General features: G+C 38.2%; 1 protein-coding gene across 5 annotated transcripts in view; it reads left to right on the forward strand.

Annotated features, from left to right (window-relative positions):
- Positions 1-27,167, forward strand: part of Fkbp15 (FKBP prolyl isomerase family member 15) — a 51,963-nt gene that overhangs the window by 1,422 nt on the left and 23,374 nt on the right. For 4 of the 5 annotated variants that reach the window (XM_020160344.2, XM_020160345.2, XM_074051234.1 and 1 more), the window contains exons 2-12: positions 3,504-3,619; positions 10,948-11,032; positions 11,572-11,641; positions 15,778-15,852; positions 16,161-16,259; positions 17,635-17,784; positions 18,145-18,213; positions 19,629-19,775; positions 21,702-21,844; positions 22,296-22,353; positions 24,161-24,268. In XM_020160344.2, the coding sequence (XP_020015933.2) occupies positions 3,504-3,619; positions 10,948-11,032; positions 11,572-11,641; positions 15,778-15,852; positions 16,161-16,259; positions 17,635-17,784; positions 18,145-18,213; positions 19,629-19,775; positions 21,702-21,844; positions 22,296-22,353; positions 24,161-24,268 (1,120 nt within the window). The remainder of the gene's footprint in view (positions 1-3,503; positions 3,620-10,947; positions 11,033-11,571; positions 11,642-15,777; positions 15,853-16,160; positions 16,260-17,634; positions 17,785-18,144; positions 18,214-19,628; positions 19,776-21,701; positions 21,845-22,295; positions 22,354-24,160; positions 24,269-27,167) is intronic. The other variant, XM_020160346.2, reaches the window with a different exon arrangement.

A 27,167-nucleotide genomic window follows, 5' to 3' on the forward strand; every position in this document is an offset into this window, starting at 1 on the left:
TTAAATTATGCTTAACTAGTGTTCCCTTTCTTCCCTACTGCACCTAAAACACTCACTAAAATCACACATCCCACTAAAATCCCTGTTGGCCGTGTAGTGAGCCTTTTGAATTAATGTTTTCTGTACAAATCTATTTTTTTGTGTGGCTGTATATTGATTGGACCTTTTGAGAATTTCCAAGGTATACTTTGCATTCACATTCTTCACTCTGTGAGTGTATTTGGGAAAAGTCTGTAAAGGAAGGTTAAGGTTTCCAAATCTCCTGCATCAAGCAGTCAACTGCTGAGTTAAAATTACAGGATAGACAATGACAGTCATGTGCTCTTTTCCAGCTTCCTGGCTCAAGATAAGCTTCTTCCTAGCTTTCCTAAGCAGGCTTATCAAGGATCTGAGACACTTTAGTTCTAGGCATGTGATTGTGCCCCTGGACATAGACCACAGCTGATTTGATGATAAAAGACTTAGCAAAGAAAATTATACAAATAATTTTTGTTCCCAGCACTAACCAGGAAAACTGGATCAAATTTAAGATTAAGAATAGGGAAAGTATCCGCAGTGTATGGTTTAGTTATTCCTCCTTTGGTTTCTCTAAGGAAGTAAAACATATGATAGTGAACACTGCAGCTGCTTTCAGTTCCTCTCTTAGAACTGTAATTTACTGCAAATGTACTTGCTAAGTTTCAAGTCTCTTGACCTAACTACATGACTTCCTTGGTGCTATTTAGGATATTCAAGCCTAACAGAAGTGGGAGTGTTAGTGCCTACAATGTCTGTGTAGGGGACTAATAATGTACCTTGTAAGTTTCTGGGCTTCTTAAAGTCCATGGTTAACCTACAACCAGTAATCTCTAATCAAGAGGCAGCAACCAGTAATCTCTAATCAAGAGGCAGGAGGCATGCTTTTTTTTTTTTCTTTTCCGTCTTAGCCCTTTTCCTTCCATTGTGACTTTGAAATAAAGAAATATGTGAATGCCTACTAAGTGCATGCTTCCTGGCTTCAGCTCATACGGCTAGGAATAAGGCACATTTCCTAGCTCTAAGAAATGAATAGAATAAAACCAGCCCAGTAATAATCACAAAGCTTTTTCGTTTCCTTTTTTTTTGAGACTGAGTCTTACTATGTTGTCCAGGCAGGCCTCGAACTCCTAGGGTCAAGTGATCCTCTTGCCACAGCCTCTTGAGTAGTTGGGATTACATGTATGAGCGACCTTACCCAGCTTTTTACAAAAGATTTTTAAGGGGCCTATTAAGTGTAAACTTAGTTTATATTATAAGAGGTATATGTAGGCCAATCTGATCAGCATAGTAATGATAAATTACCAATGTAGAGGTGGAAACAGGTAACTCCAGAACTGATCATCAGAAGGCATTATACATTCTGTAAAAGATAAGGAAAAGCCTACTCACTCTTATGTTGATTCTGCCCCAGTTAGGGGTGTTAACTGTTAAGAAGGAGCAAGACACCTCCCATCCTCCATATCCAATTTATTAAATAATGATGTTTGACCTGCATGATTTTTGTTGTTGTTGTTGGGCTGGGGATTGAACCCAGGGCCTTGTACATGCTAGGCAAGCTCTCTACCACTGAGCTACATCTGTGGCTGACATTCTTTTCTTATCAATTATTTGTGCATAAGCAATTATATCTTAACTAGTTTGTAAGGTTTTAAAATTTTTCCTTATGTTAAAGGCATTGCCCAACTCCCAGAATCTTACTCCTTTAGAGAATCTGCCCAGGTTGCCCTGACTAAAAGGAGAAATCTTACTTTCTTCTAGAGCCCATTAACATTTGCCTGTGTCTTATTTAGACAAGCACTGTTCTCCAAATATTACATTTGCAGTCTCACTTCAACTCCTTAGATCTTAAAGCAAGCATTTTTGGCCCCATTTACAGGACTTTGAGTTCATTATTGTCTTATTCTATTTTGTGTTGTTTATACAGAATACAACAGACTGATGGCTTATGAGGAAAAGAAATTTATTTCTCACAGATCTGGGGACTTGGAAGTCCTCCAGTATCAAGGTGTCAACATCTTTGAAGAGCCTTATTCTTGCAAATCCACAGCCTCAAGTTTATAATTCAGTGTTACTCACTTCATGAGTGTGGAGCCCTCATGACCTAACTCCCACCTATCAAAACACTGTTGGGTTGGGGATTAAGATTCTAACACATGATTTTGGGGGGACACATTCAAATGTAGCACTTATTAAGCATATCATATACCAGACCTTGAACCAATATGTAGTTAAGTGATGATTGTAATAAATAATCAGTTACAATGTTACATGATAAATGATTGAATAATCTTTATTAGTCCTTATGGAGTACAATGCCATAGAACAGTTGCACTATTATATATTTCATATTATAATTTGCAATTATATATTACCTAATATCTCTTTATTAGACTATATACTCCTTGAAAATAGAATCCTATTTTGCTCACCAGTGTATACATAGTACTTAGCGTGGTGTCTGACACATATTTCTTGAATGAATGAAGTGCAGAGAGCTTCATGACCCCTCGGAAGATCATCTAACCTAGATTATGGGTAGCTTCTTGGAAGGGGAGGAACAGGACGTCCAACGGCTGGAATTAAAAAGATCTTGCTTTGGGCAGGGATGCGGCTAAGTGGTAGAGTAATTGCCTAGCATGTGTGAGGCTTTAGATTTGATCCCTGGTATACAAAAACGAAAAACAAACCTTAGAAACTGAGAAATGGAAAGTTCCTCAAAGCAGCTGTTGCACACAGTTGAAGATGAGAAGTGGCTAGCTATGAAGCCAGGGGAATGAGAAGAGTTAAAACCTTCAAGGACCTTGTAAAGCTGTGTTGTGGAGTTTGGATTTTATTTATTTATTTATTTATTTATTTATTTATTTATTTATTTATTGTTGTACTGGGGCGTGAACTCAGAGCCTACACCTCGAGCCACTCCACCAGCACTTTTTTTGTGTTAGTTATTTTTGAGATAGGGTCTCTTGAACTATTTGCCCAGGCTGGCTTCGAACCACGATCTTCCTGATCTCTGCCCCGTGAGTAGCTAGGATTATAGGCGTGAGCCACTGGTGCCCAGCCTGGATTTTTATCTTGGTAATATTGAGGAATCATTGAGAGAGATCACTATGGGTACAGTAAGGAGAAGTGATAAGAAGCAGAGAAGACTAAACCAGGTAGATGAATCAGGAGGTTGTTGCAATGATTGAAGCAAGTTAGAGGTGATGGTGACTTGAGCTTGGGAAGTAACAGTGAGGAGGGGGAGCAATAAATGGGTTTGGGAAATATTTAAGAAATAAAATCAGATGAACTTGGAGACCAGGTCAGCTGATGATTTCAGATTATAAATACAGTCTTGATTTCAGAGACCCTTACCTGCTACTTCTAGTATTGAATGGTGGGGTATGTAGCCATGGAGGTATTTGTTCACAGTTGGAGGTGAGCAGCTTTCATAGTGATTCTGGATTTGGGATAAGTCAAATTTTATTTTTGTTTTATCCTAACAGTGCCAGACTGGCCTCTCTTTTTGGACTGGATCAGGCAACTGCTGGCCATGGAAACGAATTCTTCCAATACACAGCCCCAAAGCAGCCTAAGAAAGGCCATGGAACAGCTTCAACAGGTAAGTTGAGAGGTATTAGATTAAGCAACCTACCTTAACAGGTTACTTGGAATGGTGAGCAGTCTTCTAAAAGTGACATGCCAGGTTGTCCATCCTTGACAAGCCTGACTAAGTCTACCACCAGTGGTAGATGCCTGTCTGAATTCTGGGACCCTGAGCTCCAGCAGCTAGAGAGAGTGCCCTTTGGTGGGAACTGATGAGAAAAGCTGCAGTCAAGCTCTTCTGCCTGTGGACCCCACTTTCTAAAACTTCCTGAGGCTCTCCAAGGAAGCACTGTCCATTTTCAAGAAGGAAGAACGACTCTTCAGTCCTCTCACCTAAATGGGTTATCTGTATGCTGATTGAGTTTTTCCTTATTGAACAGTGACAAGCATGAGTAAGTCCTTTATCTTTCATCATGATACACATAGGAAACATTTATTAAAGGAACACTTGCTAGATGAAAGCAGAGAATGGGGGACTAATATATTCAAAATGCCTGCAAGTGTCTGGTCTCAGGTGCTTAACAAAGGTTGTCTTCCTTTATTCAGCCATGTTTTAGAGGCTCAGAGAGGTTTAGGGATTTGATCCAGCTCAACATTAATAAGTGACATAGGGCTGGGGGCGTGGCTCAAGTGGTAGAGCACTTGCCTGGTATATGCAAGGCCCAGGGTTCAATTCCCAGTACCAAAAAACCAAAAAATAATCATAAGTGACAGAGTTGAAATTTGAACCCTGATCTGACTGATTCTACAGCTTTTATTCTTTCCTCTATACTTTGGTATCATTGTGTAAGAACCTGAAGGGGAATAAGGGATTGACAGTAATAGCCCTGAGCAGAGCAGGTGGTGAGGGACATTAAATTAAAAACTTATCAAATGAAGAATGAAGTATTGAAGTGCCTTTTTCCGGATAGGCACCATGCTGGCACTGAGGATATTTGTCAGGATGTTTAGAATTGAGTAGTTGCAACATAGCCTATAAATAGTCTATGTAAGAGGGAAAACAAACCACTTCTTTCCCTTTACTCTGTACTCTCTACTCACTCACAGCATAATTCTGTGATCCTGGTTATGTGGGAGTTTTCTCCTACATACTGAACAATTCTCCATTAAACAACCAACTGCATACTCAATATTTCAGTTCAGTTCTGAAGCTATCTACCAGGAGATAGTGTCAGATGCCACAGACTGAGGGCTTAGTTTCATAAATCTGTCCCTACTTTAGAACCAATCACAAGTCTGGACCACCTGTACTTCTGAGTGATTATCAACAATCCTGGGTTCCCATGACACACTTCTTTGGGTTCAAGTAATTGGTCTGAATTGCTCACAGAATCAGGGAAACATTTTCTTATGTTTGCTGATTTATTATAAGAAATATTATAAAGATACAGATGATGGGGCTGGAGGTGCAGCTCAAGTGGCAGAACACCTGCCTATCAAGTGCAAAACCCTGAATTCAAATACAAGTACCACAAAAAAAAAAAAGATGCAGATGAATAGCTAGATAAGATGAATAGTGCAAGATATGGTGGTGTGGTACACTCCCAGCATTTTCATAGATTTTGGAACTTAAAAATTCTTTAACTCTTGCTTGCCACGAGTTCTTATAGAATTAGCTTTCAGTCCTCCTTTCCTGGAGGTTGGTGAGTAGAGCTGAAAGTTGCACCTTTGTCTTTCTGGACTGGCTCCATCTTGAAGCTATCTAGGGTCCTAAATCACCTCAATATTATTATCAAAAGACAAAATTATAACAAATTTACTTTTAAGACCTTACTTAACTGGCTTTTATTTGTGATTCTAGAATTAGGCAATACTTCTTTCTATAAAACGGAATCTTCTGATTCCGTTTATAGGCAGAAAAGGACTGAAGAAAGCAGAAAGAACAAATTGGTACTTCAAAGTTCCTTTCCTTGTAAAAGAGGGGACTTCTTTATGCTGCAAAAACTGGCCTGTGGTAGGCACAACATAAAACCAGACACATAGCAGGCATGTTCTAGGCTGAGGATTTGGCTCTTATTTTTCCCTTTCTTTTGATTTCTGGGAAGGTCAGAAACTTAATTTTGCCTTGGTGCTGTGTAACTATAGCATGACTAACTCTATTTTGGTTTGGTCTGTTGGGCTCAGTCCAAAGCAATGACCTTCCGTAATTTTTCTTTAATATCATAAACCCAGGTGTGATTAGAAGGGCTTGAAACAAAAGACACGGTAGTACTCAGGAAATTCTGAGGGTTTGGAACTTTGCAAAAGAACTGAAAATACAACAAAAGATGCTCCTATTACCTGTATCACTGAGGAAATTACAAGGGATATAGGAGCTATATGTCAAGAACTGGGGACAAAGAGAAAACACATTTTGTATTATACCACAGCCCATAAGACCTGAAATATTTACTTTTTGTCCTCTTACAGAAAATATTTTCTACCCCTGTTTTAAATCTTACCTGTAACTTTGGCAACATTGCTGTGAATTGCTTGTCTTGTTCCCTAATCTACAACTTGGCCATATTCCTAGTGGTCTATGCGTTTACATTTCGCCTGGCACATTCTTCATCAGCGGTGTGTTTCTGACTCAAAGTGGTTGAGTTAGTGGGTGTGGAGAAAAAGAAACAATCACAGTCCCTATCCATTTGGAAAACAGTTAGTTACACTTTTAAGGAGGAGCTATAGAGGCATTTCAACTTAAAAAAAGATTAGCTATATAGTGTTCTGTTGCCATTTACACATAAAAAACCAAATAGCAATACTGGAGACCCTTTCTGCTCAAGTAAAATTTATTTAAGAAATTTTTGTGGGGAAGGTAGCTACTATTCTTGAATCGCTTGAAATCTTAATATAAAAACAGAGCAGCTAGATATTTTTAAAAAAATTGAAAAGTATCCTTGCAAACCCCCAAATATAAGCAGGTATAAATCATTAATAGTCACAAGGCTTGCATGGGGTCAACATTTATATGGGACAAAACAGGGAAGCAGTGGGGGTCTGATTCTAAAATAGTCAACGTGTATTCATGGAAAGAATAGTGGGCAGGCTGATATTGGAAAGAGTTTTCCTGCTCTGGTTGTGGATGAATGCAGGGCATTGGTGATGGGGACTAAAACAAGTAGAACAGTCTTGTTCCTATGAACTTTTGAAAATTACCCACATAGGAGGGCAACCTTCCAGAACAGATCCTCACACTGAGAACTTGCTGGCAGTGGGATTAAAATTGAGGATAGGGACATTAAAGGTAAAGGAAGAGAAGGTGCAGATAGAAGTAGGGATGGAAACAGGAAATCTAAGGAGAAAGCCACCATATTTTGTACCTCTAAATGAAAAAAGAAAAAATAGGAGAGCTCTGTGAAGTTAGAAAAGCTATCCTGAATCATGCCTCCTTCTAAAAGTTCAGAGTAACAAATTTTATGTAACAATGGCAGTACACCCTATAAAAAGGGTATTATAAGAACAGAGAGAGAGGAATAAACAGAATAACATCCTTTTTGATATTGAGAGCTCTGCTGTATTAGAGTGTCTCTTACTGAATAGATGAAAACTATAACCACCTAACTTCTTTTCTTTTTCTTTTTCTTTTGGAATACTGGGGTTTGAATTCAGGGCTTCATGCTTGCTAGGCAAGTGCTCAACATCTAGTTCTTTTTTACTCTGAATGTTTTCTTTTTAAGGTGTAAAGTGACAGAGTTTTGTTAGGAAACGAAAGGAAAGCAGGAGAAAGAGCTGAGACTCCCATGTGGAAAGGGCTGAGGAAAGCAGTCCATGCCCCCTGAATATTGTTGAGATAGGGTCTTTCTTTTTGCTCAGGCCAGCCTGGTCTGGGATCCTCCTATTTTTCGCTATAGCTAAGATGACAGGCAGCCACCAGCATGCCTAGCCTTTTCTGTTGAAATGGGGGTCTCATGAATGTTTTTTGCCCAGGCTGGCCTAGAATTGTGATCCTCCTGATTTTAGCCTCCTTTGCAGCTGGGATGTCTTTTTTTTTTTTTTTAGGTAAGAAAAATTATTTTACAAGTGAAGAAGAAACTGGAAGGTACACAGGAATGAATAAACTTTACAGATTTTTGCCTTAAGAAATATAGAAAGTTAAATGGTAGACATTTTTAAAATAAAAAAAAAATAAGAGATAAACAGGATTCAAAAGAAAGTGATAAGATGGGTGCCAGTGATTTATGCCTGTAATCCTAGCTGCTTGGGAGACTGACATCAGGAAGGTCCAGGCCATCCCAGGCAAATAGTTTATGAGACACCCCCCCTACCTCCAAAAGTAACCACAGCAATATGAATTAGAAGAAAAAGGTAGAGTACCTGTGAGTACAAGCCCTAGTCCCAACAAAAAATAAAATAAAATAAAATAACTAGGTACTGGTGGCTCACACCTGTAATCCTAGCTACTCAGGAGGCAGATTAGAATTGTGGTTTGAACACAGGCACAGGAAATTAATGTGAGTCAACTCCCTGTATAGCTATCCTTATCTCAACCAGCCAAAACCCTTGTTCTTTCCTATTATTGCTTATACTCTCTCTTCAACAAAATTAGAGATAAGGGCAAAATAGTTTCTGCTGGCTATTGGGGGGGGGAGAGAGGGGGCGGAGTGGGTGGTAAGGGAGGGGGTGGGGGCAGGGGGGAGAAATGACCCAAGCCTTGTATGCACATATGAATAATAAAACAATAAAAAAAAAAGAATTGTGGTTCGAAGCCTGCCCAAGTAAATAGTTTGCAAGACCCTATCTTGAAAATTCCTAACAAAAAAAATAGGGCTGGCCAAGTGACTCAAGGTGGTAGAGAGCCTGCCTAGCAAGTGTGAGGCCCTGAGTTCAAACCCCAGTACTGCAAAAATAAATAAATAAATAGAAAATGACAAATATTGAAGGTAGCAAAGAAGATCTAATTATGGAATATGTACACATATGTACATATATATGTATCCCCGGAAGAAGGAAACTATAATTCAAGAAAACTCCATTCAGAAAAAAATGCTTCAAAACTGCCTATTAAAAGATTTCCTTCTGAGTAAGAAGTCCAAGAATCTGTGTAAGGTTGATTTGAGAGAGGGAGCAATGCTGAGCCAGTGGGACTATCACATGATGGTGGACTCTGACCCCTGACCCCCTCTGCAAGTCCAAATAGCCTTCCCTCTTGAGAGGACCAGTTAGGCTGATTCTGCCTCAGTGTACTGGGAGAAGCTGAAGTAGCCTGAAGGAGACGGTGGGCTAGCTGTGGGAGACAGTAACTTTTCTCAGGGTTCCATTTTTATCCAACTGTGGCCTTAGTTACTGTTTTTCCTGTCATAGACAGCTTATCAGGAGAAAAGGCTTATAACAGTATTGCATACAATTGGAAAGTGCTAATTGAAGTAAACTGCATTGAAGGTCTTTACAATAAGGAAAACATGGAACATGACACTAGGAAAATAAGCAAATAACAGAAATGACAGTTTAGTTTTATAACTTTTTTTTCTCTTTTTTTCCACCTGGTGCTGGGTATTGCACCCAGGACTCATGCATACTAGGCAAGTGCTCTACCACTGATTTACATCCTCAGCCCTTGGACGATTCATTTTTAACACTGTATAGAAAAATTTAAATTTCTGCATCCCTACAATCAATGCATACAAGTGAGAATAACAGTGCCCCTTCACATTGGCAAAGATTTAGAAAGATAATTCCCTCTGTTGGCAAAGATGCAAACTGCAACAGTTATATTCCTAATGAGAGTGTAACTGGTATGACATTTTCAAACAGAACAGAGTACTTTTTTTTTTTTTTTTTCGCAGTACTGGGGATTGAACTTAGGACCTCACGCTTGCTAGGCAGGCTCTGTTACTGCATGAGCCACTCCACCAGCCCTGGTATGGCATTTTCAAAGGACGTTTTGGCAGGATGGAACCAAACCTGAAAATTTGTATACTCCTTCATTTCACAATTTCATTTTCAGGAATTTATTATAAGAAAATAGTCTGAGGTACATACAAAGTGTTGTTGAGCTAGAGGTATGGCTGAAGTAATAGAGCACCTATCTAGCAAGCACAAAGCACTGAGTTCAAACTCCCGTACCACACACACACACACAAAGTGTGTTTAAGGATGTTCCCATAGCATTGTGTATATTTGGGCAACAACCCAAAGACATGTCAAAAAATAGGAAATTGGGTATTTCTGGTAGAGGTAGTTGTAGTATTTTGTGTAGCCACTAGAAAGCATTCTTTAGGATTATTTTGTTTTGAAGAGTATAGAAAAATGCTTATAGTCAGTGAGAAAAAAAGATAGCAAGTTGTATCATTAGTTTTGTTTAAAAACAAAATAAAGCTGCAGAGTTTATGTGTATAGAGAAAGGGCTAGGAGTTAACATGTCAAATTATTAACATTGCTTATTTGGGAGGTGGGGTTATTGGTCATTTTTATTTTCTTTAGGTTTTTCTGTATTTTCTAAGTTTTCCACAGTGTATTTGTATTCTGAAATCAGAAAAGTATCAGTACAAAAAGAAAAAAGAAACAAGAGGGCTTTTGAAAATAAGTTCTTATTTTTATGTTATCTCACTAGTCTCCCATAAATACATTTACCTAGTAAGCATAAATATGCACTTTGCCATTGAGTGTGGTGATGTATACCTATAATTTCAGCACTGGGGAAGCTGAGGCAGGAGAATTCAGAGTTCAAGGCCATCCTGGGCTACATAGTGAGACCCTGTATCAAAAATAAATAAGCAGTTATTTTTGTTGTTATGCTGGGTCAGACAAATATTTAAAAAGACTATTTACCTGGGCTGGTGGAGTGGCTCAAATGGTAGAGCGCCTTCCTAGCAAGTGTGAGGCCCTGAGTTCAAACCCCAGTACCATCAAAAAAAAAGGCTGTTTACCCTTAGTTTGCTATTTTAAAATACTAGTGTTATTCTGTAGTACTTTGTGAAGGTAAGTAATGGGTATGATTTAAATATCATCCTAAATTTCCTGTGCCAGAGTAAGAGAAAGAGAAGTAACTTTATTTTTATATATCATAGCTGCCAAAATATTGGAAGGGGAAAAGAAAGTAGATGGAATGTGCCTATGCTTCCTGGACAGTGCTTCTTGTCCAGCCCAAAGACTTTTGTTTGTGGTGGATGGTTTGGGAGTTGGTCATATGCTCTTGTCCTTGACTTGCTGCTCTCCTTGTGGAAGGCACTTGCCTGGCAGCTGCTTCCTTCCTTACTACCAGACTGGATCATAAGACTATCTTGTGGACCAAAGGAGGATAATGGTGGTGAAGGCATTATAACACTAACAGTACAGTGTAAAGAAGACTTTGAAGCAGGGTTAAAGGTTAAAAATCAGTTTCTAGCAAGAAGTGCATGACACCCTTGTTTTCTTTGTATTCAGGAAATCAGACAACACCAAAGGCAGCGCCAGCCAGCACAGGCACTTCCACAGTACTGGTTGCAACAGCAGTCCATGCGTATCGCTAGTAAGTATTTGAGAAGGAAAGCTCTTGAAAGTTTGAAGGAGAGGAGGGAAGAGGATTACAGTTCAGCTTCTCTTTTCTCTGTCCATTGCAAACTGGTTACTCAGCCTTTCTGCAGAGCAAGCATCTGTAACACTTTTAACATGGCAGTTGGAGATTTCACCACGTAAAGCTTTCTTGGCTATTCTCTTTAAGTGATTGTGCCTTCAACAACTGCCTTTTTAGGCTCTCAAAAAAAGCTACTCCACTGAGATATCATGAATAACTGGTATTCAAAGAGTAAAAAAGTTGTGTAAGAGCTTTATTCATTTATTTATTTTTGGTGGGAGTGGAGTTTGAACTCCGGGCTTCATGCTTGCAAAGCAAGTGCTCTACTGCTTGAGCCACACCTCCAACCCTTAAGAACTTTAAATTATAGACTGCTCACTTTTGCCCTTTCCTAGAGGCGAAATGAGTACATCCCCCATTTCTATATGCCAGAAAAGGAAGCTGGTTCTGCATTTAGGGGAGTATTAATACCTTTGTTTTTCTTGCTTCAATAGCACAAATGGTCAGTATGTAAAGCAGGGCAAGTTTGGTGCTGCAGTCCTGGGGAACCACACTGCCAGAGAGGTGAGAGTACCCCCATCTCATGCATATTTACATATCGCAAATATTATGAGTGAACTGGTTATTTGTCTGGGCTTCCTCACTGTCTCATGTGTCAGGGGATTAAAATGACTGTTACTGTTGAATGCAAAAGTGTAATGTTAGGATATAGTAAATAACCAAAGTTTGCTTCCTGCTGTGCATAAAACAAATCCAACCACTCCAAATGCTTACTTTAGACATCTCCTTGTGATGACTTAAGAATTTGGAGAGCTTTAGAGTAAACTATTGAGAACATCCTTTTGTTTGCTAGTTAACGAACATTTATGGTTACTACTTAGAGCATTATGCCCTAATGCTTGTGTTAATGACCAATGTTTATCCTTTGGGCATTGATCACAGTATAATATTAGTTAGGGTCTAAAAGTAGATGTGGCTAACAGCTCTGATACTGATTTCCTTGAGCTTTAAATACTCCAGACTATTTTGAACATTGTTGAGGTAAGCATAAGAAATTCTAGAATTTCAGAAGTCCAGAGAATATGGAGTCCATGTTCCTCAGAAACTCTCAGGTACACAGATAAGATTATTTGTCTAAGGTAACTAACAAAATGGGTAACACTCATTGTGTTAAAAACAAACACAAAGTAGACTATGGTAAAATTGAAACATTTATCTTGATGTGCTGGGTATCCAACCCAGGGCCTTATGCATTTCAGACAAGCACTCTACCACTGAGCCATGTCCCCAGCCCCATAGGGTTTTGTTTTTTTTTTGAGTGATACTATGATTTGAATCAGGGCCTTGCACTTTCTAGGTTGGTACTCTACTTTTAAGTCACACTCTCAGCCCTATGTATAACCTCACCCTCTCCTTCTTTTCCCATTCAGATTATTTTGAACAAATCTCCAACATACAATTTTATTTTTTTTTCTTTTATTATTCATATGTGCATACAAGGCTTGGGTCATTTCTCCCCCCTGCCCCCACCCCCTCCCTTACCACCCACTCTGCCCCCTCCCTCTCCCCCCCACCTCCTCAATACCCAGCAGAAACTATTTTGCCCTTATTTCTAATTTTGTTGTAGAGAGAGTATAAGCAATAATAGGAAGGAACAAGGGTTTTTGCTGGTTGAGATAAGGATAGCTATACAGGGCATTGACTCACATTGATTTCCTGTGCGTGTGTGTTACCTTCTAGGTTAATTCTTTTTGATCTCACCTTTTCTCTAGTTCCTGTTCCCCTTTTCCTTTTGGCCTCAGTTGCTTTTAAGGTATCTGCTTTAGTTTCTCTGCGTTAAGGGCAACAAATGCTAGCTAATTTTTTGGTGTCTTACCTATCCTCACCCCTCCCTTGTGTGCTCTCGCTTTTATCATGTGCTCAAAGTCCAATCCCATTTTTGTGTTTGCCCTTGATCTAATGTCCGCATATGAGGGAGAACATACGATTTTTGGTCTTTTGGGCCAGGCTAACTCACTCAGAATGATGTTCTCCAATTCCATCCATTTACCAGCGAATGATAACATTTCGTTCTTCTTCGTGGCTGCATAAAATTCCATTGTGTATAGATACCACATTTTCTTAATCCATTCATCAGTGGTGGGGGCATCTTGGCTGTTTCCATAACTTGGCTACTGTGAATAGTGCCGCAATAAACATGGGTGTGCAGGTGCCTCTGGAGTAACCTGTGTCACAGTCTTTTGGGTATATCCCCAAGAGTGGTATTGCTGGATCATATGGTAGCTCGATGTCTAGCTTTTTAAGTAGCCTCCAAATTTTTTTCCAGAGTGGTTGTACTAGTTTACATTCCCACCAACAGTGTAAGAGGGTTCCTTTTTCCCGCATCCTTGCCAACACCTGTTGTTGGTGGTGTTGCTAATGATGGCTATTCTAACAGGGGTGGGGTGGAATCTTAGCGTGGTTTTAATTTGCATTTCCTTTATTGCTAGAGATGGTGAGCATTTTTTCATGTGTTTTTTGGCCATTTGAATTTCTTCTTTTGAGAAAGTTCTGTTTAGTTCACTTGCCCATTTCTTTATTGGTTCATTAGTTTTGGGAGAATTTAGTTTTTTAAGTTCCCTATGTATTCTGGTTATCAGTCCTTTGTCTGATGTATAGCTGGCAAATATTTTCTCCCACTCTGTGGGTGGTCTCTTCAGTTTAGAGACCATTTCTTTTCATGAACAGAAGCTTTTTAGCTTAATGAGGTCCCATTTATCTATGCTATCTCTTAGTTGCTGTGCTGCTGGGGTTTCATTGAGAAAGTTCTTACCTATACCTACTAACTCCAGAGTATTTCCTACTCTTTCCTGTATCAACTTTAGAGTTTGTGGTCTGATATTAAGATCCTTGATCCATTTTGAGTTAATCTTGGTATAGGGTGATATACATGGATCTAGTTTCAGTTTTTTGCAGACTGCTAACCAGTTTTTCCAGCAGTTTTTGTCCAACATACAATTTTAACTGTAAAGTCTTTAGTATGTAGTGCTAAAAGATGGAATATTTAAAAGTAAAACTATCATATCTAAAAAAAACGCCAACCAAACAATCATCATAATCTTAGAGACTACCAATCAGTGTTCAAATTTCCTTTTCTCTCTATTTTTTTTACATACAATCTGTTTGACTCAAGATCTAGTAAGGCCGTATGTTGTAGTTGGTTGCTATGTTCCTTATATCTTTTGTTCTCCTATCAGGAAGCCAATACTGTGTGGTTGTCTTTGGTTTTGTTATATTAGCAGGGATGGATGATTATTACCTAGATCTATTAATTCACTAGGGATTGCCATTGGATTTTAGAAATCTAGTTTGAAGACTTCACCAAGAGACAGGATGTAGTAGGTGAGGGGAGAAATTATAAAGAAGCAGATAAATTGTAAAAATATATATTTAAAAATTCATTGAAAAGAAATTCACTGGAGAATTGTAGAGGTGATGAAGACTAGATGAATTAGAGTTGCAATTAGAAGAGCCAATGAGATGACTTTCTAAAACGTCTTACTGATTTTGAGTGTAGAATAGGCAGTGAGTCTGACACAAGTAGAAAGACTGCTGGAGAAAAGAGAAATTGGCAAAGCTAGAGAATCTTCAACACAAGATTGGTTCTTCCCATGGGACATTTGCTGAATTCTGGGATGGTGTGGAAGTCCAGGGGCTGTGTCAGAAATGCAGAGGGAAATTTCTGCAGTCCTGTGGTGCATAGGAGAGCAACTCCTGCCATAGGGTGAGGACCTGAAATATAGACCTAAAATATATTTGCTAGGTTTTGAGCTTCATAGGGAAGAGGCTAAAAAACTGATTCAGATTCAGAATTGAGGAGTTAGAGACCTTCTAGGCTCTCAGTCAAAAGCCTGTGAAAATCATGAGAATCAGGGCCACTCAGAGATAGACTGACTTAATAAATCTATAGTCTTCTCCTGACCAATATAATCTGTAATTGGACTGAACTGGTCAGCCCATCACTCTGTCTAACATGAAAAGGAAAATTGTTTCTGGTGCAAAATCAGAACATATACATACATACATACATATATATATATAAAATAAAATTTGCCATTTACGTGACAGTAAAAGAGAACAAAGTACTGGCACATGAAGTAACAAGGCTTAATCTCATATACTTTGTAAATTAAAGAAGCAAAATAAAAGAGGGTATACTCTCTAATCCCACTTATGTAAATTTGAGCATAGCAAAATGAATCAGTGATAGAAGTCAGAGAGTGATTGCCTTAGTAGGTGTTATTGATGGGACAGGCATGGGGGAGCTCTCTAGGCTGTTGGGAATGCTTTGGTTTTTTTTTTTTTTTCAATCTGTTTGGTGGCCACATGGGCAAGTTTATGTATACAAATTCACTGAGTTGTATATTTAAGATTTATGCAATTTACTCTACGCAGTCTACTCAATTTGGAAAAGTTTGTATTTTCTTTGAAGCAACTAGTCACCAACAAAATAAAGACATTACTAATAACAGATAAAGAGTAAAGGCCAAAATGAGAAAAGATAAAAAATATAAAGATACAATATAAAATCTAAACTTTTAAGAGGTGAACAGAGTTTTGAGATTTGTAACTGTATGAAGCACAGCCCTATGCCTTACTACTGATTTTGTATTGTCTCTAAACTTCTGTTTTCTTTTTGTGCCCATTTTTCTTGAATACAGTACAGGATTCTTCTCTATATCAGCCAGCAACAGACAGTTACTGTTGCTAGGATTCATCTGAACTTTGAGCTAATGGTAAGATTTCCCCATATTACAATCAATAGCTCCTTTGGGATAGGTTTAGAAGAGAGATGAGTCTGAGCTTTCCTGGTAGAAATTACATCCACTGATCAGTGAACAAAGCCTTTCAGAAAGGTCTCTTGTTTACTTTCTGGGGAAGTAAACAAAGGGGTGGTGGGTGAAGGGTAGGAGGGAAGAAGAAAGGTCCTTGATACCTCCTCTCCCTGGGTCCATCTGAGTCAAATCCTTCTCTATGATTTTAGGCAGATTTACCCACTACCAAGTTTGTGGTTGGATTATCCCAACATTTCTCTTTTCCCCAGGTTCGACCCAATAACTATAGCACCTTTTATGATGACCACAGACAAAACTGGTCCATCATGTTTGAGTCAGAAAAAGCTGCTGTGGAGTTCAATAAGCAGGTGACACTATCTTTCTCTTTCCTGTACAAATCCAGAGCATTTGTTTGGGGTCTCTTTTAATTTTAGGAAATATATGGCAAACCCCTGACTGCTATCCTTTGTTAGTGACAAGCATAAACACTCCTCCAAATTCATCCAAGTCTAAAATGGTTAAAGGTAAGCTTACTGATACATCCCAGTAGGCATTAGGATTTCAACTTATGAATTGTGTGGGAGGTAGTGGTAAAGGCTGCTGTGGTGAATAGGTAGGTGATACTTCCTTATTCTTTCTTGTGCAAAGCCAGAGCTTTGTGTGGGGTCTTCCTTTAGAAAACATAAATTCTGGGGACATTATGAAGTGAGGATACAGACATTCGGTCTGTAACAGATGTGCCTTAATTTATTTATATAGCCATTCCCTTACTTTTAGGCATTTAGATTTTCAGTCACTGTAATAAATGATACCGTATAGTGAACATTTCTAAAATATAAGTCTGTTTCCTTTTCCCCCTGGATATTAGGCTTTTTTACAGAAGTAAATGAGGAGGTCAAAGGATTAAATTCTGAAAATACTGCAATATACTACTTTTCAGAGATTGTACTGTGTCACACTCCTATGTACTCTCTCAGTATATCTTTGCTAGTGTTTACAATAATCCTTTTCCCTTTTTTGTCATTCACTTGGTAAAAATATCCTGTTGTTTTCATTAGCATTTATTTAATTTCAATAATGGAAACTTATAAAAGAAAATGATAATAAGTTTATATTGTATAGTATGCTAAAATATTGACTATAGAATAATTTTACACAAAGATGTATCTAACTCCTTTATTTAAGATTTGTGCTAAGATAATATGGCCAAGTATGTAGGTGGCTGTGACATGAGTTCTGGGAATATAACTTGTTACTTTCTTTGGAAGTACCTTTCAAAATTTTTTAGAAACTCCGCTTTCTTTTATAAGGTCCTAAACACTGAACAGCAAATCAGTATATTAATGAATGTTTACTGAGTATTTCCCATGTGCATTGCCAAGTAACTCTACTTGTATCAGCTCATTTAATTTTCATAAGAATCCTCTAAGATATGCAAAGCTTTTCTCTTCATTTTACCAATGGGGATTCATGGGTACATGGAGATTATTTGACAAACGTCAGAGTTAAGAACTGGCACTACCTGAACCAGACTTGTACTCAGACATTCTGACTTCAAAGATGAATTCTTAGGCACCTTGATTTCTGGCAGGATTACTGACTCTGGAGTGGTTTACTTCTAAATTTGTAATCTGTTTGTCAGTGAATGTAGTAATTTGGGAAGAACATTACCAACAATGGAATGAATACTTACTGAGCTTAAACCAAATTTATGCTGCTCTGATTTCTTTTTTTGTCCTGCAGGTGTGCATTGCCAAGTGCAACAGCACCTCTTCTTTGGATGTGGTTCTCTCTCAGGACCTCACTGTGGTAGAGGGTCCTGCTGTAGAAGTTGGAGATTCTTTGGAAGTGGCCTACACTGGCTGGCTATTTCAGAATCATGTGCTTGGTCAGGTAAGAGAATGTACCTGTAAGTTGTTTTGTAATTTAAGTAGCATGAGGGCTGATCACAAGGAAGACATGGTTACCATGAATTGGTATTGGAAAATGAAAATCTTTCAGGAATTCTGCTTGACTTCATGGTGTTAGAAATGTATTTTTTTTTCTAATCTGGGAAATTATTGTCCCAAAGGTATTCACTGTGCTAACATCCTTTTGCCATGATGTGGTCTCATCTTTTCAGGTACTTTAAGAACTATGTTTCCATTATATTTGACATTCCCTCTTCAAGAAGTACTGATATGGTTAGTTGAATGTCACAATAATTGTTGTTTTTTAAATTGACTGACCTCATTTACTTTGATTAAATTATAGGTTTTTGACTCCACTGCTAACAAAGATAAGCTGCTTCGCCTAAAATTAGGATCAAGAAAAGTCATCAAGGTAAAAGGCCCGACTGTATTTTGGAATTTAGATTGATTTTTTTGGTATTTCTAACCTGGATGTGTCTTCCTCGAGTCTGTAGATGTTTGGTCAAAAAGTAAGAGAGCAAAAAAGAATTACATCATCTGCATTTGGGAGATTTTTGCCCTGAAACACTATGCTGAAGATGGGTACATTTGTTTTCTGTAGCCCCTGCTCTTTGTTTTTATCCTGTGGCTCTTATGAAAATTATTACTTCTTCCTGTAGCCTAACAGGGAAAGAGGTAAAACTGTTTCTCCAAAAGTGTGTCCTAATGAGTTGATTCTCATCTTTCTGGTTTGCTTTGCAACTATGACATAGCAGGAGGAGCAATGGGATTGGAATCTGAGGACTTGCGTTCAAGTTGTGAAATTTGTCTTTACCAACTGTGCAAATGTCTTACAAAATAAAGAGCATTTTACACATGTGGGTTTCATAGAGTCAAGACATTGATGCATTGTGCTGCATTCGTTAATCTGTGTGGCAAAAGGGTTTTCTCCATTCCTTTGTGGATGATTGCTTTCCATGGAATTCTTGGGAAACATTTTCCTAGTGTAGATAAGGTATGATTCTTGAAGCTAGACAGGTCTAATGTAAATCTTAGCTTATTTAACAACTTACTAACTATATAATGTCAGCATAGTTACTTAACCTCCAAAAAGCCCAGTCTTCTCATCCATAAAATGGAAATAATGCTATAAATTTTCTGAGATTATTTTGGGAACTAAATAAACATGTAAAACACTTAAACATAGTACCTAGAAAAATATGCTTAATAAAAGATAATCTTTATTTCTTTCTTACTGCTGTTTAATTCCTCCCATTTTCTTTTTTTTTTTATCTAAGATAAGTGTATTTTGTCCAATCCCAGATATGCTAGCTTTGCCAGGTTAAAAGCTATTTTGTAGATTCTCTTACAGCTAATGTGAGTGATGGTTGAATTTGATCACTAGAAGCAGCGTCTACACCCGTAAATAAATAAGTAAAACGTGATGCTCCTGTACTTTGCTTTGTCTTATGATGTGTTTTTCTTTTTATGGTGGGACTGGGATTTGAACACTGGGTTTCATACTTGCAAAGCGGGTACTCTACCTCTTCAGTCACGCCTCCATTCCATTTTGCTCTGTTTATTTTGTTAGGTTTTTTTTTGGCAGCACTGGGGTTTGAACTCAGGGTCTCATACTTGCTGGGCGGGTGCTCTACCACTTGAGCCACTCTGCCTTGCTCTGGTTATTTTGGAGATGGGATCTGGTGAACTATTTGCTTGAGCTGACTTCAAACTGCAATACTCCTGATCTCAGCCTCTCCAAGAAGCTAGGATTACAGGTGTGAGTCACTGGCACTTGTAAATGTGCTTCTTTTCTGATGAGCTTTTCCCCATTTCTGATTCCTAAAGGGCTGGGAGGATGGAATGGTGGGCATGAAGAAAGGAGGAAAGCGGTTGCTTATTGTCCCTCCAGCCTGTGCTGTTGGCTCTGAAGGGGTAATAGGCTGGATTCCATCAACGGACTCAATCCTGGTGTTTGAGGTGGAGGTCAGGAGGGTGAGTGACAGCTGTGTTGTGCTTGATGAGATCTTCTGAGTATTTGTTTGTGAGTTAAGTAAAATTAAAATGAATAACTAAATGCTTATGTTTGAAAACCACATTCTGAAGACATAGATTTTTTTTTAAAGTAAAAATTGTATGGTTGGAAATGTCAACAGCTTTGGAACGTAAAAGACCAAGGTTTATGTCCTTCTTGGCTCTTACTCAGAGTCGAGAAGAGGTTTTGGCTTTGAGCTTTGAGCAAATCACTTTTCTACATTAAGCTTTTTATTTTGTCTATAAAATAGTGGTTCCTGCCCAGTGTACATGCTTTTTGAGTTGGTGATTCTATGGTTACAAATTTATCATATATATATATATATATTTATGTCTGTCATACATACTTATATATATCATATATATGTATTTTCCTTCATTTGCCACAGTGTTTCTAATGGTAAAAAACTGGAAACTACCTAAATGACCACTATTGAGAGACTGATGAAAATTTTTTCCTTTGTAGAGTGGACTTTTATGTGGATCTTAATAAATAGCCAAAATCTATTATAAAGTATAAGAAGCAAGTTGCAAATAGCATGATAATGTGATCTTGTGTGTGTGACCATACATATTTATATGCACACAGTCATATTTACATATGTGTATACACATACACGTATAAAAGACACATATATACCATGTATTTGTAGAAAATTTCCAGAAGTTTTAAAAGAAATGATTAAGCGTTTTTCTCTTGACAATGTAAATACAGTTCAGAAACGTTTACTTTTATGCATCCTACCTTTTTTGTAGCATAAAATTTTGTCATGAATAACTTCTGTAATAAACTAACAAGTTGTAGTTTATGAATACTACCCTTTCCCCAAATGAGTCTGTTTGCCTTATTCTGCTTCCAATGGAAAGTGCTGGTGACTGAACTATAAGCTCACTAGGAATAATGGATTATGTGGCCATCTTCATGTGGCAGTGATGCCTGCCACACAGAGGAAGATGTGCTTTCCTTCTCAGTGGCTGTCCTCATGGGATTCTCTCCCTGTTGGGTCAGTCTTGCCCTCTTTCAAGGACATAGTCCCAGCTGCATTTTTTTGGTGGGACTGGGGTTTAAACTCAGAGCTTTGTACTTGCAAAGCAGGTGTTCTACTGCTTGAGCCACACCTCCAGTCCATTTTGCTCTGGTTGTTTTGGAAATGGGATCTCATGAACTATTTGCCCAGGCTGGCCTGAACCTCAGTCCTCCCAATCTTAGCCTCTTAAGTAGCTAGGACTACACCACTGATGCCTGGCTTTTTTTTTTTTTTTTTTGTGGTTGTACTGGGATTTGAACTCAGGGTCTGGCAAGCACTCTACCACTCGAGCCATGCTGCCAGCCCTTTTTGCTTTAGTTATTTTTCAAATAGGCTCTCACTTTTATACCCAGGTTGGCCTGGACTACAATCCTCCAGTTTATTCTTCTCTCATAGCTGGGATGACAGGACCGCGCCTCCACGCCCAGCTCTTTATTGGTTGAGGTGGGGGTCTTGTGAACTTTTGGCCTGGGCTGGCCTCTGACCACAATTCTCCCAATCTCCACACCTCCTTGAGTAGTTAGGATTACAGGTATGAGCCACCATGCTTGATCTTTCTCTCTTTCTTTCCTTCTTTCTTTCTTTCTCTTTCTCTCACAACTTTTGTATTCTCTTTCAATTTTCCTTTGACTTTGAGGGAATTATGACTGATGATAGGTAGCAAATTAATTTGAATCTATCAAGATAGGTATTTTCTACATCAGAAAATATACAAAAAGGAAAAGGTAATGATTACTTTTTCTGATTTGCCTATAATGAACAGGTGATGGCTTGTGTGATGAGGAATAAGGAAATGAGAGCAGTATGGAGGGGGAAGGAAGTTTGTAGTTTATTCTACCTCTGCTGGCTCTTTCCCTAGGTGAAGTTTGCCAGAGACTCAGGCTCTGACGGGCATAGCATCAGTTCCTGGGATTCTGCAGCCCCCTCTCCTGTTCCTGGTGCTGACAGCCTCTCTGCTGATCCTGTCGTGTTGCCACCCACATCAGTGCCTTTCAAATCAGGGTGAGGTGCTGGTGTCGTATCAAGCTATGTTAGTGTTAGTAGAAATGATTTTTGGAGGGGTTCAAAAACAGGAATCTTGATAAAACTGCAATAATTTTAAATAATTAGAAAAAATAGAAAAGTATTTGAATCAGACTTTTCTGACAAAAGATTAATATTCTTAGTCTATAAAAGCACTAGCTCAAATAAAAATGGCTGTAAAACTCTAGAAGAAAATTGAGCAAAGGGCATAAGTACCAAATATATATTCATGGAAAAAATATAAGTAAGTACTTGAATGCAAAGTTGTTCATCTTTGCTAGTGTTCAAAGATTGTGCAAACTAAAGAGTTAAAATTCTGATTTATAGCTATTAAATTGGTAGATATTTTCAAAACCAATTGTCCAGTATAATCTGGGTTTGTGATTGTGGGCTTTGTTTTTATCTGAGGATATGTCTTACTTGCTTTCAGGGAGTCGGCTCTCCGTACCAAATCTAACTCCCTCAGTGAACAGCTCACGACAAATACCGTAAGTAAGAGAGTCTGCCTCCCTCACTTCAGCATGCCACAGTGTCATGCCTAGGGCATGGTTGAGAACCATTGATTTAGGCTAGAAATCAGTGCGCACTTTACTCATTTTCTCTTACTTTGGAGTAGAAGAAAGTTAGCCTGGGCTTTGCCTCTACAGTCTTGATTCTTACAAGCACGTGGTCTTGGGAGAATGATCTAACATCTCAGATCCTCAACTTTGTTGTTAGGAATTTCCACAGCCCTCTTATACAGGTCTTGTGAGAATGGGTGACAGTTGCAAAGCTCTGAGCTCAGAGTATATGGAAAGTATGTCTTTAATAAGAGGTAGCTGTGGTAACTGAGGCTTAGTTAAAGTGCACTTCAGTTTTAGAAATATCACTTGCTCAAGGGGGAATATGTTAGGGGTCAATCCTAGACTTTCTGTTTTGTTTGCTTTCTGTGATCTTGAGCAGTTTCACTTCTCTAATCCTCAGATTTATTTTCTCATCTGTGAAACGGAGAGATTGTCTATCTCAAAGGGAATTTTTGTGACTTTTGAGGAAATAGTGCTTGTGGAGTTTTTAGTCTTATGTCTGGCATATTGTAAGAGCTCAATAAGCATTAGCTCTTATTACTATAGTTAATAGTTATTGCTAACAGTATATATATATATATATATATATATATATATATATACACACACACACACACACATATATATATATATGTATATATAATATATAGTTAGTTATTTGTACTTTCATTCTCCCAGAGGAATTGGGACTTATTCACCAACTGATTGACTTTGAACAGGTCACTGGGGCTCTCTGTTACCCCAACTCTGAGATGAGAGGACCAGCATTCTGTTGTAATAAAATTTGGATTTGAGTACCTTTAGAAAGGATACATAGGGTAGTTTGCTGGTGCCCTGCCTGTCGTGAAGACTTCTGTACATGCTGTAGGTTGACTAGATGGTGGCTACAGCACTTCAGGTTCAGCCTGGTAGCTGTCACCTGCCACACTGGGAAGCCATAGATGGGCCCATGAGTGATGATTCTTCATTTCTCTCCACCCCAATTTACCTGTTTATATTCAGCCCAAAGCAGGGTTATTAAGCAAACCACTATCTGATTTGTGTAAAAAGTGATCTCCTAAACCCAGAAGGTTAAATCAAAGAATCAGAAGAAAAGCAAGAGTAGTCATAGTCTCAGATCTGTAAACGGCCACAAAAGTTGCCCAGTGTGGGTTCTACCCATAGCTGCTCTTGTCACCTACTTCTGAGCTTTAGTAACTTCTGGTGGATGAGTGGTATCCAACCTTTCTTTTTTTTCTTTTTGTAATTTTGTGTGTTTTAATTGAGATAAAATGTATAGAACATAAAATTACCCATCTTTTTATTTTTTTTACATTTAAGCTTTCATTTTTTATTTTGAATAGATAATTGCATTCATATGGTACAGTTATCAGAACAGTAAGAAAGAATACATTGCAAGGACTCTCTTCTTTACCTGTTCCCGTCTGCCCTATTCCCTATCTCACATTCCTTAGCTTTGTTTTTCATCTATAAAATAGGAATAATTGGTTTAAAAGAGGTAACACATATGAAACTTTCCTGTCTATTCCAAACATGTAGGAAATTGTTTTTACTGCATAATTAACTGTGTGCTTCTATGCATGCTATCTTTAATTCTCATTTTTTAGAAGAAATTGTTTCAAATACATATGGTAAGAGGACTTGCTAAAAAATTTGGTACAAGAACTAGAGCTTGAAGGCAATGAACCTTAATCACAGTGATTTTTTTTTTGTGACTTTCTTTTCTTTTTAGAGTCCAGACACAGTCAAGGCCAAGTTAATCTCCCGGATGGCTAAAATGGGCCAGCCCATGCTGCCCATCCTTCTACCACAGCTGGATTCCAATGACTCAGAAATTGAAGTATGTCCTCTGACTCTATTAAAATGTTGCAATCTTCTGTTCCTTTGGCTGAAATATTTGTTTTTTTCTGCCTCTAACCCAGAATCATTATTTATAGGGCTTATATGCAAATGATACAGATTGTCATTGGTATGTGTCTTTCTATGTAATTAGCCCATTCCTTGAGAAACTGAAGTAAATCCATACATCCACCACAAGTACTAGGCAGTTTAAAATAGTTGTTAGCCATCATTTAACTGAATCTTATTGCCCATGAAGATCAATCTGTAGACATCAGGATGTCAAACCCATAGTCAATTCTTTTTCTTTTCTTTTCTTTTTTTTTTTTTTTGGTGGGGGTGTCTTACTATGTTGCCCAGGCTAGTAGCTCCTGGGCTCAAATGATTCTTCTGCCTCAGCTTCCTGAATAGCTGGGACTACAGGTATGTGACACTACACCTGACTTCAATTCCTATTTGTTGATTGAATCTTTAGATACTTTTAGGAAATGTTGATCTTCCCACTGATGTGGTCTGCTTCTTAAAGATCAAACTGATATGTTTTTTGATTTTGATGTGGTGCTTTTGTTTGTTTTTTAATTTAGAAGTGAAAAAATTTTATTGAAATTAAATCTACCAATATTCTCCTGCTACTTGTTTTTGACATTATGTTTAGATAGTATTCCCACTTTAGCCAGGTGTGTTGGTGCATACCTGTATTCCTAGCACTTGGAAGGCTGGGGCAGGGAAAAAAATTCCTGTTTTCAGATATTAGAAACATCGTATGTATTTTTTAGAAACATTTATTATTCCATATTTAGATATAAAATTTTAATCCACAGAATTTGGTGTATAATATGAAGTAACTTAAGTCTTTTCTCAATGATATTAAACAAAACCTTCCTTTCTCAATTGAATTGAAATATGTAAGAGAGATTGATTTTTAACATTCTTTTACTTTGACATAAAACAAAGATGATATTCTTGAGAAAAAATTTTCTGAAATGGGCTTTATTTTTCATAATATGGTTTTATTTCACTGTGCCCAGATGAAAATGATGTTTTTTTCTGGTGGAACTGGGATTTGAACTCAGGGTTGGGCTTTTAAAGTAAGTGCTCTACTTCTTGAGCCATACCTCCAGTCTGTTTTGCTCTGGTTATTTCGAAGATAGGGCATCTCACAAACTATTTGCCTTGGCTGGCCTCAAACCATCATTCTCACAATCTCAACCTCCCAAATAGCCAGAATTACAGGCCTGAATCACTGACACCCAGTCAGAAATTGAAATTTGACTAATGTAATATTCTTATAAAAATTTACAGTGCTACAATTGGGTATGGTGAGCATGCCTATAATCCCAATTACTAGGAAGGCATAGGCAGGAAGTCATGGTCCAAAGCTGGCCCTGGGCCAAAAACAGGAGACCCCCCCCCACCTAAAAAATATATAAAACAAAAAAGGGATGGGGGACATGTCTTAAGTGGTAGAACACCTGCCTAGCAAGAGTGAGGCCCTGAGTTCAAACCCAAGTACCACCTAAATAAATAAATAAATAAATAAATTTATAATTCTTATTTGTTGTAGAATTATTTATTTATTTTGGTGAGATCAGGGTTTGAACTCAGGGCTTCATGATTGCAAAGCAGGCGCTCTACCACTTGAGCAACTCCTCCAGTCCATTTTGCTCTGGTTATTTTGGAGAGGGAGTCTTGTGAACTGTTTGCCTGGGCTGGACTTGAATCATGATCCTCCCAATACCAGCCACTCAAGTAGCTAGGGTTATAGGCACAAGCCACTGGCACCTGGCTTGCTGTAGAATAATTTAAAATTATAAAGAATTATATATTCAATGAAAGGGACATTCTTTACATATTGCCTTATAAACTGATTTTTTTTTAAAGACAGGGTCTTACTATGTAGCCCAGGCTGGTCTCAAACTCATGATCCTCCTGCCTCAACCTCCTGAGTGGGGGATTACAGGTGTGAACCACCATGCCTGGCTCTCTAAACTGTTTTTATTTTAACTCAATGTTGTATAATAAATATCTGTGTTAATATTAATAACAAATACAACAAAGCATTATCACCTCTAGAGGTAATCCACTGTTCTATATCAATTTATCATAATCATTTTTCTTTGTGTGTGTGTGTGTTCCTAGGGATTGAACCCAGGGCCACTTGCATGATAGGAAAGTGTTCTACCACTTGAGTCATGTCACCAATCCTCATAATTCCTTCTGTTCTACTGTTAGACATTTATGTTGGTTTAGAGCTGTCATGATCTAAAAATGTTTTTCCAGAAGAGAATACTGAGGTACAAGAGGAAGTTTTAAAGTAAAAGAATGACCAAAAGATTTCAGCCCCTGAACTATAGCATGGAAGATTATAGTCACTATTGTGCCTCAGATTTTTCTGGGGTTTTTGTGTATGAGAGAGAGACAGAGAGAGAGAGAGAGAGAGAGAGAGAGAGGAGAGAGAGAGAGGAGAGTGTGTGTGTATAAATCAGGAAGATGTAGTATAACTTCATTTAGAATTATAGCTTTGACATTCCTGTAATCCTAGCTACTCAGAAGGCAGAAATTGGAAGGATTGTGGTTCAAGGCCAGTCCTGGCAAAATGTTTGCAAGAGAACTGGAGTCATGGCTCAAGCAGCAGAGCATCTGCTTAGCAAGCATGAGGCTCTGAGTTCAACCCCTAGTACCAAAACAAAAACCAGGACCCCATCTCAACTAATGGCTTGGCATCATGGCATGCATCTGTCATCCCAGCTATGTGAGAAAGCACAAATAGGAGTATAACATCCATGCCTGGCCAGGCATAAAGTAAGACCCTATTTCAAAAATAACTGATACAAAAAGGAGACTGGCAGAATGGCTCAAGTAATAGAGCACCTGCCTAGCAAATGTGAGGCCCCGAGTTC

The sequence above is a fragment of the Castor canadensis genome, chromosome 13 (genome assembly GCF_047511655.1).
Source record: "Castor canadensis chromosome 13, mCasCan1.hap1v2, whole genome shotgun sequence".
Lineage (NCBI taxonomy): Eukaryota > Metazoa > Chordata > Mammalia > Rodentia > Castoridae > Castor > Castor canadensis.